This window comes from Neophocaena asiaeorientalis, unplaced genomic scaffold (genome assembly GCF_003031525.2).
Source record: "Neophocaena asiaeorientalis asiaeorientalis breed wild unplaced genomic scaffold, Neophocaena_asiaeorientalis_V1.1 scaffold134, whole genome shotgun sequence".
In the NCBI taxonomy this organism is placed as follows: domain Eukaryota; kingdom Metazoa; phylum Chordata; class Mammalia; order Artiodactyla; family Phocoenidae; genus Neophocaena; species Neophocaena asiaeorientalis.
The window spans coordinates 17,643,797-17,664,966 of NW_020185339.1; the positions used below are offsets into that span (position 1 = coordinate 17,643,797).

The window sequence follows — 21,170 nt, forward strand, 5'->3', positions numbered from 1 at the left end:
TTTGACTGGTATTTCTCTAACGACTAATGACCTTTCTATATACTTGCTGGCCATTTGTATATCTTGTTTGGAGAAATGTCTATCAAATCCTTTGCCCATTTTTAAACTGGGTTGTCTTTTTATTGTTTTGTTGGGATAAAAATTCCTCATCAGACGTACGGTTTGCAAATATTTTCTCTCATTTTATGGGTTGTCTTTTTACTTGATGTTGTCCTTTGAAACACAAAAGTTTTTAATGTTGATTAAACTTATCTTTTTTCTTTTTGTACTTGCGCTTTTGGTGTCATATCTAAGAAAGCACTCCATAAAGGTCTTTGGCTTTGAATGTAAGAAATTTATTTTAAAAAATTCTTATGTCATTAAGTTATATATACACACATATATAATCATATAAATAAACAAACATACCCACATCTCGCAAAACAATTAAAAATTCAGACTCTGGTAGTCCATAGGCATTACATGGTTCTTCTAAAACAGTGTATAAACTTCCACATGGACAAAATTCCATAATAAGTACTTTATGCCTCGTTGTTACCTGAAAAAAAAAAAATCACTGATTGGGGCTCAATATAAAAAATAAATTTTTATTATATGCCAATACTTACCTGATTTCATTTAAAAGTTGGATTTACTACAATAATGAAGGCACTTTGAATTGCTTTTTACCTGGGGTTTGTTAAATATTTGTTGACTGTACAGATGAGAATTAACATCTTCTAAATTCGTATTAAAATTGGATTTGTCAGGCTTCCCTGGTGGTGCAGTGGTTAAGAATCTGCCAATGCAGGGGACACGGGTTCGAGCCCTGGTCCGGGAAGATCCCACATGCCACAGAGCAACTAAGACCGTGCACCACAACTACTGAGCCTGTGCTCTACACCCCAAAAGCCACAACTACTGAGGCTGCATGCCACAACTACTGAAGCCCGTGCTCCTACAGCCTGTGCTCTGCAACAAGAAAAGCCACCGCAATGAGAAGCCCACGCACCGCAACACAAGGTAGCCCCTGATCGCCGCAACTAGAGAAAGCCCGCACACAGCAACAAAGACCCAACGCAGCCAAAAATAAATAAATTAAAAAAAAACAAACTGGGTTTGTCTTTGAAGACAAACCACAGCAAGTCTAATTTGAAAATCACTGCTACAATGTTATAATGATTCTTTCAAAATTATGTTTAATTTCTAATACATAACGTACATTTATTTAGGATATTTGTTCTTCTAACAAATCTCTTAAACTTGAAATTCTTCCTGTGACAAGCACTTTTACTTCAAAGAATGGAGTTCTAGACCTTTTTTTGGCCACGCCTTGCAGCCTGCGGGATCTTAGTTCCCCGACCAGAGATCGAACCCGTGCCCCCTACAGTGGAAGCGTGAAGCCCTAACCACTGCACTGCCAAGGAGTTCCCAGAGTTCTAGCCTTAAAAATAAATAGGTGGCAGAATAGTTGAGTCGTCCTCTTGCAGCAAAGTTCTAGTCTGCTCATATGAATCTGAGCTGCTGATTTGTTTTAAACCTTAATTTTAATGTACCACTGAATATAAGATACATCATCAATTTAATAACAGCTTTATAGAGAAAAAGAAGTATTACCAAATTACAAATACACATTGATTATAAGATACATGCTCATTTCAGAAACTCAAAAATATGAATGAGACTTAAATCCAGTATTCATCTCCAACTTTCAATTCTTCCTTCCTTTTATAATTCTTTCTACATATCCCCAATATATACCCATAAAATATTTTAAATTTCTCTACGATTGAGTAGTATAAAAGAAATATTTTTTTAAAAAACTGTTGTTTTGAAAAAATGAAATAACTGAATGCTGATGAATTGAAAATTTGAGAAATACCCATAATCCCATCACCCAGAGATAATTATGTTAATATTTTGGTATGTTTCCTTTCAGTCTTTTTTCTATGCATCAAATCATATTACAGACACATTAACACTTTGTATACCATACTGTATATATCAAGATCACACTGCAGGGCTTCCCTGGTGGTACAGTGGTTGAGAATCTGCCTGCTAATGCAGGGGACACGGGTTCGAGCCCTGGTCTGGGAAGATCCCACCTGCTGCGGAGCAACTGGGCCCGTGAGCCACAACTACTGAGCCTGCGCGTCTGGAGCCTGTGCTCCGCAACAAGAGAGGCCCCGATAGTGAGAGGCCTGCACACCGCGATGAAGAGTGGCCCCCGCTTGCCACAACTAGAGAAAGCCCTTGCACAGAAACGCAGACCCAACACAGCCCAAGATAAATAAATTAATTAATAAATTAATTTTAAAAATTAAAAAAAGAAAAAGATCACACTGCATATATATTTTTAATACTGATTTTCTCACAGAACATTATACACAAGCATGCTCCCAGGTGATTGAAATTTGTTAAATATCTCTCTTTATTACTGCTTAACTACTGTGTAGTAAAGAATTAATTTTAGCCAGAGAGGTCTGGTCATTGCCCTTGGCTACTGGGAGGTGATTTGCTAGGCTTCTAGAATGTCCTATCTGCTAGAAGTGTCTTTGTCTGTGGGTTTTGGCCATGTGACAGTCTAACAATGTGATTTATGATGGGGATTTTGGACATGCACATCCGTTCCAACTTCCAGAGGAAATGGAGGCTAAAAGTATCATCAGAACCTATGGGAAGGGCTGACTACAGGTCAGCCATGCAGGCAGTATGTGATTGAGCCCCAATAAAAACTCTGCACACCAAAGGCTCAGGTGAGCTTCCAGGGTTGGCAATACTCTGTGCGTATTGCCATACATCAATGCCAAGAGGATAATGTATCCCTGAGGATAAGGAAGATTCATGTTTGGAACCCTCCTATATTCTGCCCTATGGCCCTATGGATCTCTTCCTTTGGCTAGTTCTGATTTATATCTTTTTGCTATACTAAAATATAAATTATAATGTAAGTACAGTTGACCCTTGAACAAAGCAGGGGTTGGGGTGCTGACCCTCTGCACAGTCGAAAATCTACACATAACTTTACTGTATCTGTGGTTCCGTACCTACAGATTCAATCAACCTCGGATTGTGTAGTACTGTAGTACAGATTTAGTGGAAAAAACGCCCATTTTTAAGTGGACCCAGGCAGCTCAAACCTGTGCTGTTCAAGAATCAACTGTACAGTGCTTACCTGAGTTCTGTGAGTCATTCAACATTCTAGCAAATTATCAAATCTGAGGGCAGTCGTGGGAAGCCCCGACTGGGTAGCCAGTTGGTCTTAAGGGAAGATAGCCCTGGTGACTCCTGAACCTGCAGCTCGTGTCTCAATGTGCAGTCTGGTGGGGACTTCTCTATCTACCTGCATGGTTTGCCAAACTCCTCTGCAGCTTGCATCAGAAGTTTTGAACAGACTTGGCAGTCTGGAGGGCTATGCTCTTAACCTCGAGTGTAGCTAACTCTGGGTGACTAGCCAAACATTCTAACTTTTATTTAACCATTCTTTATTATAAACAGGGCAGCAATGAACATTTTTGTGCATAAAATTATAATTTACACTTCTGATTACTTCCTAAGAAGTAATCACTAAAAATGAAATCAGTGGGGCTTCCCTGGTGACGCAGTGGTTGAGAGTCCGCCTGCTGATGCAGGGGACACGGGTTCGTGATCCGGTCCAGGAAGATCCCACATGCCACGGAGTGGCTGGGCCCGTGAGCCATGGCCGCTGAGCCTGCGCGTCCGGAGCCTGTGCTCCGCAACGGGAGAGGCCACAGCAGTGAGAGGCCCGCGTACCGCAAAAAAAAAAAAAAAGAAATCACTGGTATGAGGAGTATAAGCTGCCAAACTGTTTTTCAAAAGGTGTAATTTTATCGATTACCCACGCTAACAGAATTTATATTTTTCTAATGACATTTTTATTTTCACTGTTTCCCACTAAAATCAATTCTGTCTTTTACAACTGGACTTCATATATCACTCTCTGGATTCCAAGGATTTTTATTCTTTATAAAGCCTTCTTTGTACTGTTTGACTTTCTTCTTGATCCTTATATAATTATTTCAATTTAACTTTAGCTTTTGTTTTTAGTAATAATACCAGTAACCATATTCTATATTCTTTTATTTCTTATACTACTTTTTCTGATTCCATGAGACTTCATTTCCATTGTTATAGCTATTCAAGAATCTTTGAGAATAAATATTTGGTGGTATAAGCCCTAATTTTCACCATTAAAAAGCCCACTGTTTATAGAACAATTTTTATATTAGATTATTTCTCCCGAATCATAATAACTACAATAAACATGACACCGTTAATTAAAGCTTGACTACTTACCTCCTCTTCAATAGCAAATAATTTGACAATATTTTTGTGATTGAGTTTTTTTAACACTTCAAATTCTCTCATTTGAACATCCACTGGACGAAGAAAGCTTATGTTATTAAATACTTTGATAGCAAATAAGTCACCAGTTTTCTAAGAAAAAGAGAGAAAGGGTTTATTTATTTATAATATTATAAAGAAGATACAAAAGGTAGCATTAGCACTAGATACGGCAATTTATCTTTTTTATAGAACACCCTGAATATTTTTAAGCATTAGGCAATTTGTACTAGGACTCCTGACCTTTTTATTTTAAGCTGAAATAAATCAATCAACTGTTCAGTATTTCTTTCAAATTGAATGCTTTGGAATGTAGAAAAGGCTATTTTTTTTCATATTATAAATAAAGCTTCCTCTCTCTATGTATATTTATATATATATAAATAAAGCTTCCTTTATTTATATATTTCATATCATAAAGCTTCCTTATGATACACGTGGCAAAGATAGTCATTTACATATCAGAAGAGCTCTAACAGTACCAAATGTGAATGTGTATTTTGAATAAGAAATAGAAAGTGAAACTCACAAGGGTTTCTCCAGGGCCTAACAATTTTAAACTAATCAATGTAGGAAATGAAAGATTAAAAATTATATTCCACATATGCAATTTTTAGTAAGAATCTCAAAGTAAGGCAACTAACTTTAAGATCCCCTAGCTGGGGGCTTCCCTGGTGGCGCAGTGGTTGAGAGTCCGCCTGCTGATGCAGGGGACATGGGTTCATGTCCCGGTCCGGGAAGATCCCACATGCTGCAGAGCGGCTGGGCCCGACTGGGATTTGAGAATAAGGTTAAAGCAGACCATCCTCATTGGACTGCACCACTGCTGCCTCGGGTAACCTTCTGCAACTTCACCTAGAGGACTAGGGCAGATTGTTGCTTAGCAGATCATTTCTAAAGGATCAGAGACACTTCCTTTCCTCTACCAAAGCTCCGGCAGCACCCCAACTCTCACTCTCTCATGGCATACTGAAGTAGATTAAACACAGAATTACAATGCAGCCATAGTTGGGAGGGAATCCTAGAGGTACAAAATACATGCTAAATTTCAGGTAAACATTACATTGTCATGGTCTTCATTTAATTAACCTTTCTTTGAGGCTCTCTTCCAGACCCTCCCACCTCTTTCCAACCACTCAGGCCAGATTCTCTGAATTTAACCTTACTTTTCACACAATCCAAGGTTGAACTTGCCTGGAGTTAGTGGAGAGACTATTCGTTTCTCCTATGAGCTCGGGGTTCAAGCATGCCCTGCATAAAGATGTTTCATGGGTCTCTGTCTTTTAGGACCTCTGTGCTCTTCCTGCTTTGAAGCCCTCTCTACAGCTTCTCACACAGATTCACCACCTACAGCCATCACCCTCTTGCCCTCACCTCAGAATTTCATAATCTTCTTCTTAAAACCATTTAGCTGCATCACAGTCTCACTCTTCAAGATCCCTCTTTGGAGACCACCACCTGTGTTATGTGATCACTCCCCACTCTCTCCCCTGCTCCCCCCACACCAAGTACCCATATATTCTTTCCAGAGGAGAAGACCCATTGACTGTTTTCAGACAGTATGAAAATGGAACAACTTAACTAGAGCTCAACTACACTGTTTTCCCATTTGATCAGCCAGGGTAAGGACACTGCCAAATCTATACCACGCAACAGAGAGATTTTTCTTGAGGACACCTGTCTCAAACTTAGTCTGAAATTAGGAGAATCCTAACAGAGGAGCAAGCAGGGAAAAGAACACAATGTTGCAATGTACCCACTATGACCCAGGCCAGTATTTTCCCGCCTTTTGTAGTCTACATCATACCTGTGAGATCACTGGGATATGTGTGGGAATGTCCCATTGTCCCTCTATTCAACTGCACAGTCACCTATCGGTCACTGTCTCTTAAGTCAAAGCATGATGAATAATATTTAGAGATGCACGTGTACATATATATACAACGTGCAGGTCAACATGTCCTTCCTACAGCTCTCTCCCCTTTAACTTCACCTCAGTCATAACACACGTATACACCCGTCCACACACAGTAGCAGCTCAAGGCAAATTAATGAAAAAGAGACAGATTAAGTAAGTAATATACTTTGAATAACAAATAGTAAACTTAGGGACCGGGTCACTCTGAGCAGTAACATAAAAGGGTTTAGCTAATATAGTTAAAGATGCTTGAACAAACAGTTATTAAGGGCAAGTAGGATTTGGGGGGTATAGTCCTAAACCCTTGAAATTGATGTCACTGAGAACAAACATGGTTTCTCAAAACACATCCCAGGGAAGACTGCTAGGGACTGAATACTAAACTGGGTGTTAGCAATACTTTAAGTCAGTTCTTATGCCTCTCAAATCCTTATTCGAAGCTTTCAAACTATAGTGGATAAAGAACAGTTTTACTTCCTTTGAAGAAGAACTTCAGGACAGTAGTCTACTCTGTCCTCATTCATTCATTTATTCTTTCAGTCAACAAGCATTTACAGAGTGCCTGCTAAGTGTAGGCACTTACATGAAGGACACTGGATATCTACGTAAGGAAAGAGGATCAGAAAATGTGAGATATTTACTAGTGCCAGGCACTTTATGCCTCCCTCAATTCCTATCACTACTGACTACCTGGCACTCCATCAGTTTCTAATTTACGTTCCTTCCAATACCACCTTGCTACTAAACCCAACACTCTTCGTGGGCAGGTACCATTATCTGTAGCTCAAATCACTAGGTCCATCATAGTGTCTGACACATACCAAGTGATTACTAAAGTCTGTTAAGTTAACCAGGGTCACAGGAACACAGACGGTCAGGTGCGTCTCACTGCTAAACCCAGAGGTGCCACGCCACCCGTTTTCTCTTCTTGGCACAGTGCACAAAACAAAAACAATTTCTAGGACAGGAATATCCAAGGCTGATCACTATGAATCTGACCAAGGACTGGAACCTGCGGACAATGCTAGAATTGGAGGTGAAAAAAAGCTAAAAACTGTACGACACTACTTCTGATTCACTCTCTAAGAGCCAGAGGAAACAGCATGCATCTATGAATGTTCATCTCATTGCCACAGACAGAACTGACTGGTGGCCTCAAGGTTACAGAAAAATATAAGGAAACTCCTCCTTCCTAAAATGTTTAGAGCTCCTGTGCTGAATTCACAGTGCTGAGAAACTAGTGAATGATTATTTGCATTATAAAAGGATGTTTTTGTTCCATTATTTTTCCAGCTTCCTTCCCAGAATAGAAACTTGAATGATCTTAAATCTCTTCATTTTAAATGACTTTAATTACCTTTCACTTCATCCTCCAATACAGAATCTGACACAAAGTCCTTTTGATTCTTGAAATGCCTCTGGGATTTAGCCCTTTTATTTTATTCTCACTTGCACTAACAAGTTCTGACTACCGGGATATATAGTCTTTTAAATCTGGGCTCCTTGATGATAACCTCACTTTACTCCCATCTACTCTGTAGAATGTTTTACTCTGGGGGCATGAAGCCTTACTACAGCACAGCAGAATCATCTGTGGGTTTCCCTCAAAAATGCCCATCTGCTCCTCACCATGCCTCCCTCTATTACCTCCTATCCCAAATCACTGCTGCACTGAACTCGGTCAGTGAGATCACTCACTCACGTAGGAGGATTAGGTCGAGGAAAAAACCAAACGGCACAACACTAATCTTCCCCAGTTCCTTTTTTCAAACAACCTTCTGTTTTTCTCCATTCCCCAACACATGACCTCTGCCACCACTGGGTAGATATTACTGCCTTTGACACAAGCTATACCTTAAGCAACCACAAAAACACATACTCTCTCTAGACAAATTAATCAAAACCACCAAGTCTCACTTTAGTACAAGTGTGCATCTCAGAAAACTACATATATGCTGCTTTCACAGTATTCTCTGTACCAACCTTATGTCTTCCACGAAAGACATTTGCAGTAGCTCCTTGGCCTAAAATATCAGATAAAAGCCACAGATGATTAGAAGTGCTCTGCATCTCGGCGTGGTTAGGTGATCCTCTCGCTATACTAAGAGAAAAGGAAAAAAAATTGTATGTTTGTTTTAAGGGAATAATACATGTAAGAAACAAATGTTAGCTATTTTTACTCTCAAGAAAGATCACCTATTATTTATTACTAAATCAAAGTGCATAAACAGTCCAAAAAAATCTAACTTTCCAGCAATATTAAAGACTAAAATGCTGCATGGGCTCTGAAAAAACATCAACCAATAACATCTTATATATTCAATTTAATTCACTTATTCACAGCGCTGAAAAAACATCAACTTCCCTTCTAATTTTGTCTCTGTCAATGAGAGTGATATTGGCCATTTACCTCCTTAAAATGTTTTGAAAGATTAATCAATGATAAATCATATTATAAAGTGTTTTAAAATAAAGTAATAAGGTAAAATACAACAGAAATATAGAAAAAAATTACTTTGTTTCCTTCCAGGGCAGGGCAACACTAATGAAAACAACTGTTGCCACAGCCTAACACTTCTATAACTTAAAATTTCACCTACACAAAGCCTGACAATCAGGAAGAAAAGGTGACCTTTCAGCAATAAATTTTGAAATTAACTTAAGGATAGTTTCTTCGACCTCCAAGTATATAAATATACACATACTGAATGTGTATTAGCAAGTCTTAAAAAATAAGCAAGGGGAGGCTCAGCATGTATGGGGGGGGTAGGAGGTATATGGAAAACCTCTGCACCTTCTTCTCAATTTTGCTGTGAACTTGAAACTGCTCTAAAAAATAAAGTCTATTAAAAAAAAAGCACCACCCCTAGCCTTGTTCTTCAATATTGAAAAGCTGTAAAAGTATATTGTAAATATTTGAGCTCCATGTTGGAATAAAAATGAGGTATGCTAAATAGCATAAACACTTGTCCCACCATGCCACCTTAAACCTGATGTAATGTCAGGTTGAATCAAAACAGATCTTGCTCTCCCTTCACAGTAAGTTAGAATGGACTAGGTATTCAGTGATGAATTAACGACTGCCAATATTCCAAGTAGGGTTAAGTACACAAAGAATGGCCAGGGGTCCAAATTTCACCAATCTTTGATATACTCAGAGAGATGTATATAATTTTACCACCCATCTAATTCAGATAAGGGAATTTTACATACAGCAACTTACTGGAAATAAGCAATAAAAATACGATTCCTTTTTCAAAATATGAAATACACATTTGTCAGCTACTGAGATAATAATAAACTTCTCAAATATCTTTTCAATAATATTTTCAAATACTTCTCAATATGAAAAGCTTTGCTCATTAACGTAACTGTTGCTTGAGATAACTATAATTGGCAAATAATATCATTAAGTATCTATCTATACCTAGTGGGTAATATAAAACACATTTATCAGCTAAGATATCTGCTCTCTATATGCAGAAATTAAACTATGGTGTCACAATGATCTGGGAAATGTCTTTTGAAATTATCTTCCAATAACCCCACAATAACCGCATACTAAAACGTGACTCAGCACACCCAGAAGGTACTTGCTATATAAATCGTTCCAAAATTTGGACACAATATAGGCAGGCACTCAACAAGTATGAGACTGATAACCCTGTCTTAAGTCTACTTCCTTATACTGTCCAAAATGAAAGTTACCATCTGTCCATAGATGAAAACAGGCTTGGTGACGCTGCATATGGACAAAGTTCCAGGATTTCCAAACCCTACCACTAAGTGAATCTTTATTAAACAGATATTATATTCAGCGTTCCTCAGGGAAAAAAGTCGGTCTTTGGTTATGCATTTGACAATTACTGGGTAGAACTTGTTCTGAGGCCACCTACTAAAAATGCCTGGGAAACGGATTGGAAATTACACTCATAAGCCACGTCCCAAAGGAAAGGTTTGGGCATTTGCATTATACGTGTGTACATTAAAAACGCCTTTGGCTTCTGGCTCCCGGCGAGTCAACCCCCGCTTCACTAAAACACGTCTCTTTTTAATCGTCTGAAAAAAAAATCAAACGATTTAAACACTGCCAATAGCGTCCACGCTCGGAAAGAGGGGTAGAAAGCGGCCAGCCTAACTCCAAGGAAAAGGGGCATCCGCCTGTCCCGGCGGCCAGGGCCCAATCCCGGTAACAGACACATCCTCTTTCTCGGTTGCCCAGCGCCACCAGACCAGGGAGGGTCCGGGTCAGACAGCCGGCCGTAGGACGAGGAGTCCAGACGCAGCGGACGGGCCCGCGCGACCATTCCGGCCGGCTTCGCACGCTCCGGACACCCGGGAGGCGGTGTCAGCCCAACCAGAGTCGGGGAGGGCTCGGCCTGGGGTCCCGCTGTGCTCCTCCGGTTGCCCGCCCCGCCCCCGCCCTGACTCAGCATCCCAGTTTCCCACTGGGGGTGGGAGCGCTCCGTGAGGGCCGTGCCCGGCTCGGCAGCCCGTACCCCACGCGCCTTCGGCCTCTCCGCCCCCGCCCGCACCGCTTACCTCGCCCGGTCTCCGCCGCGCCACCGCCAGCGGGCTCCGGCGGCCTCCTTGTGCCTCAGGCCACTTCCGGCTTCGCGAGCACGGGCCGGGGGTCACGTGACCGACGGCCGGCGTGCGGGTGCGGATGCGCGTGCGCACTTCCGGCGCACCGATCTGGGCCTCGGCCTCAGTTGCCAACGCTCCTCCCTCGCCCGGCTCTCCGAGGCCTCTGTGGCGAGGGGCCGAGAGGCTGTGGGGCGTTTGGACCTCGTCCACACCCTCTGCCTGTCCCCTCTTATTCTGAGGGTGAAGCCGGAGAGCCCTGCGCAGTGAGCGCAAGGATTCAGATTCCAACTGCGAATCCCGCCCCGTCCCCGACAGCCAAAGGCGGAGTGAGGTGATATTGGGACAGACGGTGGACGGGTGATTACAAACATGCAAATAATCACGGGTGTGCAGAATGCTGGACACATGAGGGGACATCGCTGGAGGATCATACTCTGCAGGGATAGATTCGTATGTATCTTAAAGACCACATTGGCTGCAGGGGAGCCAGATTATCGGCTGCGAGTAATTCGGACGTGAGATTCTTAATGTAAATAAGCTCATTTAATTCCCTCTTTTTAGACGGTATTTTGGAAAATGGCAATACTGGAGAATCTAGGGACTAAAATCAGGTCCCCTGCAGTATTCGTGCCGCTAGGATCTCAAGCAGCTATTCCCGAGTGATCCTTGTTGCCCACTGACAGAACTGCAGCCTTTCTCAGCTTAACGAGAGGCAGAGAGGCCGAAGAGACCTCTGCAGATAAGGGCTAAATTTCTGAGTGAGGGAGGCGGAAGCAGGGAGTTCTTCCCAGATGAGAACTATAGGAGCCGGCAGTGAAATAGGAAGCTATGGCAGAGTGGTTAAGAGCAGAGGCTTTTGAATGGAATAGACCTAGGGTTGCAGTCCCAGCTCTCCCTGCCAAATACTGACTTTGTCATTTTTAAAAAAACCTCTGTAAGCCTGTTTAATCACATATCATATATACAGTGGAGATAAGACCACTGTAATGCTTGTTACAAAGGAATTTATTAAACCTTTAAACAATGTTTAAGTGATGGAATCATTCTACTGTAACAACAATCTATTCACTGCTTACATTCCCACCAATTTTAGTTGTCCCCTATCTAATGCCAAGAAGAGAACCTGTCCAAGTTCCTTATAACTCACATCTCAAAGGTGAATGGGAGAAAATGTGATTAGCTGAAGGCCTTGATTCACATGTTTACCACATGAGTGAGGAACACTGAAATACATTTTCTTAAAGATCAAGCCGTTTGTGAACCAATTAATATTAGTATTTAAGATTTAAATAAACTGTTAGGCACAGAACTATACCAGGCCTCATAAAACTCTCGTAGTTCCATAGTTAAGTCATACAAATCGCTCAGTCTTACTGCCTCAATGAGGCTGTTAACAGATGAGATTCACCCTTGAGACAATTATTTGGGTGTTTGCTTTTGGAGACTAAGAACAATACAGAAAAGGTAATTCATGGTGGAACAGTTTCCTAATTGCTATGGTACTCCCTAAGTAAAGTGCGCTAGGCAACTTCGGGGAAGGAAGGTGGGAATTATTACACATGATTAGATAACATGAAGTTTTAATTTCTGTTACAGACTCTTAATTCCCACGTTTTGATTTCTCTTAGCTCTGAAAACTTGTTAATCTCCTGAAGGGCTTTAAAGAACCAGGGGAAAAGGAGGTGTTGCCTTTACATATTCGGAATAAACAGTACAATAACAATAGCTATTATCAAGCCTTCATTTGCAGATGCTGTAGTAAGCTCTTTTCATGTTTAACTTACTGAATTCTTAGTTATGAGGTAGTTACCATTATTTCCCCCACTTTACAGATGGGGAAACTGGGGCAGGGAGAAGTTATTTAACCTGCTCAAGGTTCTGAAACCAATTACTGGCAGCACTGCTATTTGAACCTACTTAATCTGGATCCTGAGCCTGTCTAAGCTCTGCAATTCAGTATACTTTGGACAATTAGTTCAAAGATCACTGCAATAGATGCAATGATCTCTCCCACTGTAAAAGAAACAATTAGCTCTCACTCATCTATTTTTAAAACCATTTTTATTTAAGTACAGTCATCCCTCAGTATCCACAGGGAACTGGTTCCAGGACCTCCACAGATACCAAAATCCTTGGGTGCTCGTTTCTTATATAAAATAGCACAGTATTTGCATGTAATCCGCGCACATCCTCCCATATACTTTAAATTATCTCTAGAATACTTATAATACCTAACACAACGTAAATGCTATGTAAATGGTTCCCAAGTGCAACAAATTCAAGTTTTGCTTTTTGGAGCTTTCTGGAAGTTTTTTTTCCCAAGTATTTTTGATCTAAGGTTGGTTGAAACTATGGATGTGGAACCTGCACCTACAGAGGGCTGACTGTATAATATACATTCCACTGATCTATTTTTATAATTAACTGTCAACTTAGTTTAGTACCTTTATTCTATGATGTAAGGAAAATATTTATAATCTCTTCTGGAATTAACACCAGGAAAAGATTTATGTGCAAAATTTTGAATACAATTTTAGGGAATTTAGAAGACCACTGAAGCCCATCCATGAAACCTCTAGGGACCACATGGGCCAAAGGTTAAAAAAAACCCTCAACCACCCTAAAACCTTACTTGGGCTTTTAAAATTTAAACTTAAATGATGGCTACAGTAAGTGTGCTGCTCAGTTTTGTCCACCGTTTCTTAATTTTCCAATACTACTACTGATATTATTTGTCTTCTTGGTTTCCTGCATAGTCATGAATAAAAATGGGGGAAGGCAGGGGAACTAAACGGGCAGCTACTACTTACAAGCATCATAAACACATAGGTATATTGTGCCCTAAGTAAATCTAGTAAGATGGAAAATATTAGATTTTTAATTCTATCAACATACTGACACAGGCTTTTTCTAGTTCATTTAAAAAAAGGATTCTGAATTATTTAATAGAACTAAGTCACATGTAATCTTTTAGGAGCATAATTAAATAAATCATCCATACAGTTATATGTGCAATCCTTTAAATGGGAAATCAGGGAGAGATGAGAAAATAAGACTCCAGTATTTATAATAATTCCAAAGAAGACTCAGTAGATTTCACTACGTAAAATTTATTTCCTTTTTTTTTATAAAAAATGTATAACACCAGCACCTACTCTTCAATCAGTTAATTTATGAAACCATTCTCTTTTGTAGAATACACATTGGCATTGAAACGGTTTAAAGAAATGTAATGGCTATCTACAAAAAATTAGTTTTGATTTGTTGTATTTCCCCCATATTTGATGAGTCTGCACACATAAAAGAAAATTAAAATTTTCAAACATTTTATATTCAGCAATTAAAAAAAAAGTACACTGTTTTCCTGCTATGGTCTTTATAAAGGACTTAAATTTTCAAGTTAAAAAAAAAAGGTACTAGGATAACTGCTGTATCTTATAACAGCATTTTTATATAGAACGATTTGAATTGGCATGCAAGCAACTTCTCTAGTTGTCACATACCAGTAATTTAGGGAAAATTACACCCATTTTACAGAAAAATCCCAATGCATATACTGCAATAAGCTCAAAGCAGTGTTAAAAAGACCAGTGTGAATGGCACACAACAATTGTTTCTTTATAAATTATTAACTGGAATTCTGATCATGAAGTAGGCACAGGGAGATCCAGTCCTTAGGGCTTTGCTCTCTGGAAAAACACCTGTAAATAAAGTATTAGTACAATTAGTACTGATGTCAGAAGATTATCACCTTTACCTGAAGAATGGCTCTAGGTTACTGGGTGCTAGTCACTCTTTTGTAAAATACAATAGATTATGTAAAACATTTAATATACTCCATAAATCCACACATAATGCAAGTCAGGAACTTTCTCTTCTGGACAACTTGATAAGGTCTAGAGATAACTTACGTTGCCATTTACTAGTGAAAATATGGTATCACCTCCAATGCCGTGAGATTCAAGCAGTCAGAGGAAAAGACGCTCTTGACACCTTTTTGCTGATTGGCACTACTGTCAAAGTTAATGCTAGGAAATTAAATTTTGAGGAAGAAACAAACAAGTCAAAGCTAAAGACAGCAGTTGCTATCTCTTAACTATTTATTTATTTGATTATGAAAAAATACTTCCAATTCAACACTTGAGACTATGAACGAGTAGGCTAGAGGCTGTGCTAGGCACTGGCTCAGTATTACTACCTTCCATAGTTGGGTACATGTTAAGTGAGTATTCGAAAGAATAAATAGTAGGCAGTAAGCTCATTATGGATAAGGACCACATTCGTCATTATATCGCTAACACCTAGTAGGTCAGACGTTCACTTAACAATTATTAACTGTCTGTTGACTAAGTGGAGAGAAAAGAATCATCAATATATGAGCAAAAAATAGCCCTACAAAGAGGCCATGCTTGAGATAAGCCTAGAAGAATGGGCAGAATTCATAAAGACGAAGCATGCTAATAAGGCAGAATTCTTGAAGAACAGCAAGAATAGTAAAGACTGTTCCTGCAAGAGAAACCGGAAAGGTAGTCTGAGATCAGAATCTGAAAAAAAAAAAAAACACCTAAACTAAGAAATATGTACTTTTAATCCAGCCGCTCCGCGGCATGTGGGATCCTCCCGGACCGGGACACGAACCCGCGTCCCCTGCATCGGCAGGCGGACTCTCAACCACTGCGCCACCAGGGAAGCCCAATATGTACTTTTTAGTCAATAAGTTATGAAGATTATGAGGAAGAGGAAGGAATTTCAGAGGACTGTTCAATGTTTTCAAACAGATCAGCTTGGATAGAACAATGGAAGGGAAATCAGAGTGAGATAAGAAGCCTACACCAGAGTGGCAGCAGTAGAGACAGAAAGGAAGTTAGCAAGGAGGAAACAATCAGCAAGATCTAAGGATCAATCAGATAGGAACAGAGTAGGCACAAAAGAAGGAACTTCATTTTTTCCAACTAGAAGAATAACGCTATCACTGAAGAGAAGCTGGGCTGGGGAGGAAGACTTTATAAATGCTGTTTGGATGAATATGTTTGGGGCACAAGCCTGCTACAATGTACGCACATCTGCTATAACAGATACCTCTAACAGAGAGTTACAATGTTTTTAGTCCTTTAATCCAGTGTGATTGATCTCTTACTTAACAGAGGTTACCTCCACAGGCACTTTGCTTTTATGGGGAAATGGGAGAGGGGAGGGTTCTCAATGACAGACAGTAACTCTATCTTCTCACAAACTCTTTTGTCAGTTTAAGCTGACAAACTACTACTAGAGGAAAAACTTGCAAGGGAAGATGTTAGCACCAAAGTCAAAGGATAGCACATTTATTTATCAGCAAAGCCCCTTGACTTGAATGCCATGGGCAAAAGAACGAGGGAGCCATTAAGTTACCTGCCCCTAAGAAATTTAACACAGTGCTTTACCCTCAAATTTGCTGAATGAAGATAATAAATAAAAATAAAGAATAGTTCCTCATCCTGTCACACTGTAACTTTATTTCTAGACCATGAGCTCCTTGAGGGCAAGGAAAGTCACTCATACTGGTATTTGCAGCAGTTAGCATAGTCTGTGTTACATAAAAAGCAGTCATGGAGTACTGAATGACTGACTACCCAGGTGAAAGCAAGATACCTGCTTCATGGATTTAACTGTAAAAATGAATACCAAATACATATTTGGTACTTCTTGCCAACTTGGAGGTTGATTGGTTGGTTTGTTTTAATTTGGTGATTTTATGAATGTAAAAATAGCCTTAATGGCCAAATCTGAGGATTCTACTTTTTGTCCATTTTGCAATTCAAAAGTTTCAAGATAGGGTATAACCAAGTAATTCATACTTGTTTCTTTATTTTTAGCTCCTTCCTTTCAACTCAATATGGGCAGCTGTTCATAAAGATTACTTGTTCTCCCAGTCCTCTAGTTCCTGTTTAATTACATCACAAAACTTAAAGGAAACTTACATTTTCATACCAACATGCTCAGGCACATACACATTCGGTTTGCTTATCTAACTTTCTATATCTTTTGTAGGAGCTCAGTTGAAAGGGGCTTCACAGAAAACTCTGAAGTGTAACATCTGTTAACCATGGATTCTTAGAAGCAGGTTTTAGAGCAAAGAGATCCCCAAATATGTAACTGTTGATCAAACTACAGTATGACACAGTATCCTGTAATATGTATTCTCTCTTGGCTCTGAAACATCACCTAATTGTATGAAGATATGTAAGTTTTTCCAAATACCTACCTTTAAGTAGTTTTTAAAAACTTTAGCATCAGGCTGCTGAAGCGCTTGGCAAAACTCCTGGGGGGGCCAGGAGGGGAGGAGAGAGAAAAGAATGAGTCTATTTGTATTAAATTCATCATAATTCAAAACCACAGTATTCTTTTTAAATTATGATTAAAAAAATAAAATCGACCATCTTAACCATTTTTATGTGTATAGTACCAGCAGTGTTAACTATAGGCAACTGTCATGCAATAGATCTCTAGAATTTTTTCATCTTGCAAAACTGAAACTCTATACCCATTGAACAACTCCCCCTTTTCCCCTTTTTCCAGCCCCCATCCCCTGGCCACCACCATTCTGCTTTCTGTTTCTATGAGTGTGACCACTTTAGATACTTCATAGTAAGTGGAATCATGCAGCATCTCTTTTTGTGACTGGCTTATTTCATTTAGCATAACATCCTCAAGGTTCATCCATGTTGTAGCATATGACAGAATTTCCTTTTTTTTTTTTTTAAGACCCAATTGTATTCCATTGTATGTATATACCACATTTTACTCATCCATTCACCCATCAATGAGCATTTAGGCTGCTTCAAATCTCTAGGATTCATATTATAATTTATCAATTAATTAACCTGAACAGTTCCTCACCAAAAAGGTTATATGACATTTTCAAATGTAATACTTGTCAGACAGGCTGCTTTCACTTTTGAGAACATGGCCTCCTGGGCAAGATTGACTCTTGCCTCAGAAGGGTGGGTGGGACAAAAACCACATGGCTATGGCTGTTTTCATCTAGTAAGAGGGTAACTGAGCGAAGCCAGACTGAGAGAAAAAGAGAAAATTCTCTTCAATAGAGTTGTGCAGGGACTTCCCTGGTGGTCCAGTGGCCAAGACTCCCTCCTCCCAATGCAGGGGGCCTGGGTTCGATCCCTGGTCAGGGAACTAGATTCCACATGCTGCAACTAAGAGTTTGCATGCTGCAACCAAAGATCCCACAGGTGGCAGCTAAAAGATCCTGCATGCCACAACTAAGACCTGGCACAGCCAAAAAAAAAAAAAAAGGATTGTGCAAATAGTGCTGTCAGAAGGCATATGAAAAAGGGAAAACTGGGAACCATTATCTTTTATAAGCAAATTATTAGATAGAAATATAATACGCAGAAAGACAAATATCATATATTGCTTATATGTGGAGTCTAAAAAGAGGGTACAAATGAACACATTTACAAGACAGAAACAGACTCCAAAAACAAACTTATGGTTACCAAAGGGGAAATGTGTATGTGTGTGGGAGGGATAAATTGGGAGATTGGGACTGACATATACACACTACTATATATAAAATAGATAACTCATAAGAACCTACTGTATAGCACAGGGAACTCTACTCAATACTTTATAATAGCCTATATGGGAAAAGAATCTAAAAAAGAGTGGATATACGTATACGTATAACTGATTCACTTTGCTGTACATCTGAAACTAACACAACACTGTAGTCAACTAAACTCCAATAAAAAGAAAAAAAGAAAAAATGATTTTGCTTCATTTAGCAATCTGGGAAACTACTGATATTATTCAAAATTGAATGGTATATTTCTATTTTTGAGGTGCACTAAGATCATACGAGTAATTAATAATGTATTGTTTTCATAAAATACTAATTTACTTGTGTAACAAATGATAACTGAGAAAATTAATACCAAGTTAAAGATATGTCATAAAATAAGAGATCATAAATTCACTAAAAATGTTTTATGATTACTCTTATGTGAGATCTGTTTCTACCTCATTAGAATTATGTGCTATTGGGCAACAGGTCTGGATAACTATGCATCCAGAAAACAATCGAATGCCATCATAAAAATCACTCTGAAAGAGTGCAAAAATGTAAGATAGCTTTCCAGGCACTTACCTCAAAATACAGTTTCTGATTCACAAATTAAGCACTGGTGAGCTTGGCCTGTGTAAAATGAACTACCTGGCACAAACTTTCAGAGCAGAGGTTCGTGTGCCACAGCCCCCTCTGGCAGTCTGGGGGAGCCTGCTGGACTTCTTGCAGAATGTTTTAAAAAACATACTTGTGACACATGGGGTTACAAAGGAAGCTAATTCAATGAATTATGGTTATCAAATGTATTTGTGACATGTGGTAGAAGAAGAAGACATTGATTTAGATAACAAGGTCTAGTGGCATATTCTAATAACTCATAATTTCAAAAAGATGAATATAAATAATATTTCGAGATCTGTGGAACAACTAATGCGATATAAAAATATCTGTGATTTCTACGGGTGACAACATCACAGGCAATGCAAATACTACTGTGATTTGTCCCCTACACAATGGTAGGAAATTAAATTTCTGTTAAAGGTAGTGAAAATAAAAAGTTTTTTTCTCATTCAATTTCATAGGCCCCCTGACATTTGGACTTTTGCTATCCTATACATAGTAAATCAAGGAGAATGTAGTTTGGCTTCCTTGAATCAAAATTTAGATTGAATTACATAGCTCTATTTCTTTAATTAAGAGGAAAATCCACTAGGACAGATCTTACCTGAATTATCTCTGGAGCTACTTGCAAGGAAGGCAGGTATTCTTGTTGAAGATACTGAACACATTCTGGGCCCTGAAAATTAAATTGGAACAACATATGTATACTTTAAACACAAAATGGTATTGTGATTAAGAACACAGACTCGGGAGCCAGATTGCTTTGGTTTGAATCCTGGCTCTGGCAAATTTCTAGTAACTTGTGCAAGTTATTTAACCTCTCTGAGCCTCAGTTTCCCCACCTGAAAAATGGAGTTATTGTGAGGCTTGGATGAGTTAAGAAACCTAAAGCTGTTAGAATAGCACTTAGCACTGAGGACACGTTCACATTACTTAGTGCTAGTTATGCAGTGCTAAAGATTAAACAAATACTCTTCTAAATGCAGGAAGTCACAATGCCAAAGCCTGGTTCCATGCACTGAAAGGAGAAAGCAAAGAGAGGGGCTTCTGGTTCAATCTACCATTGGGTGGACTATAGGGTGTCTATGGGTGTGCAAGGGGAAGCCTGTGGGTAGTGCCAGGATAATGAACATCTTTAGAAACTAAAATACAAGCAAGAAAGAACAAAATGCTATGTCGGGAGATAACAGCAATAAAAGTACACCCCTCCCCCTTCCAGTTCAATAAACTAGGAAACAGGAATTTAGTAGCCAGGTAAGGAAACCAATACCCAGAAAGATAGGGTGATTTGGCTAATTTGCTGTTAATTAAGTCTGTACTAAGTAAAAAGCAGGTCACCTGACTTCTAAAACCATTGCTCTTCATTGCCAACTGCTGGTACTGCTAGATGCTAAAACTCTAATAGTTTTCTGGGTTTTTAAGGGTAAACTTGGTAGAGGGAAGGGAGAATTCCACAAACTAACCCCTAAGCCCTACACCTTCTCAACAGCTACAAAGGAACTTAAGATACAATTTGAAAACGGTTTTCCTATAGCAATTTGTTTCTGAGACGGTGGCCTCGACCAAATGCAATAAATCCAATACTTAAAAAAAAAAAAAAAGAAGGAAAAACAAAAAACCCAGCTAATTTCACTTTCAAACTTGAATCTGACTTAAAGGCTTTAATACGTTAATGACTCCAATCTAGTCCAACTGAAAGTAACAGTTATCAAAATGAAATCAATCCAACTCTCCTCAATGTACTTCCCCCTGCATTAATATCTCACCTTTTTCTTTAGTCTACTCTCCCTACACTTACTGCCCATTCACTGCTCATCATTGCATATAACCCCCCTGTTACCACTTAAAAATGGAGTATACTTTTTTATTTTAATGAGGAAAAGTAAACTTAGACCTCAAGAGGAAGTCAGTCAGGTAGATAAATGAGAAAACAGAACAAGGAAGCAAAACGTTTTCTAATATGTTCCATTTGATTCAATTCTCTGTGTGTCTAAATAACAGCTCTAAGGACAAGATAAATACTTCTGCATTGTAAACATCATTCTTACTGTTTGTTATTCCTCATCCTCCTTGACTCTCTAGCATCCAAAATGTCAACTAGTCTCCTCTTTCATGACTCTCTTCCCTTAACTTTCATTC

General features: G+C 39.2%; 2 protein-coding genes across 8 annotated transcripts in view; both read right to left on the reverse strand.

The window, feature by feature from the left end:
* Positions 1–11,784, reverse strand: part of TBK1 (TANK binding kinase 1) — a 40,987-nt gene extending 29,203 nt beyond the window's left edge. The window contains exons 1-4 of the mRNA XM_024736947.1: positions 10,805–11,784; positions 8,246–8,363; positions 4,297–4,437; positions 409–538 (exon numbers count right to left, since the gene is read on the reverse strand). Of these exons, the coding sequence (XP_024592715.1) occupies positions 409–538; positions 4,297–4,437; positions 8,246–8,332 (358 nt within the window). The 5' untranslated portion in view covers positions 8,333–8,363; positions 10,805–11,784. The remainder of the gene's footprint in view (positions 1–408; positions 539–4,296; positions 4,438–8,245; positions 8,364–10,804) is intronic.
* Positions 11,785–13,939: 2,155 nt separating this feature from the next.
* XPOT (exportin for tRNA) overlaps positions 13,940–21,170 on the reverse strand; it is a 38,132-nt gene continuing 30,901 nt past the window's right edge. For 6 of the 7 annotated variants that reach the window (XM_024736796.1, XM_024736793.1, XM_024736797.1 and 3 more), the window contains 3 exons: positions 19,636–19,707; positions 17,091–17,147; positions 13,948–14,550 (listed from right to left, as the gene is read on the reverse strand). In XM_024736796.1, coding sequence (XP_024592564.1) covers positions 14,524–14,550; positions 17,091–17,147; positions 19,636–19,707 — 156 coding nt within the window. In that variant the 3' untranslated portion in view covers positions 13,948–14,523. Of the gene's footprint in view, positions 14,551–17,090; positions 17,148–19,635; positions 19,708–21,170 lie in introns of all 7 variants that reach the window. The other variant, XM_024736798.1, reaches the window with a different exon arrangement.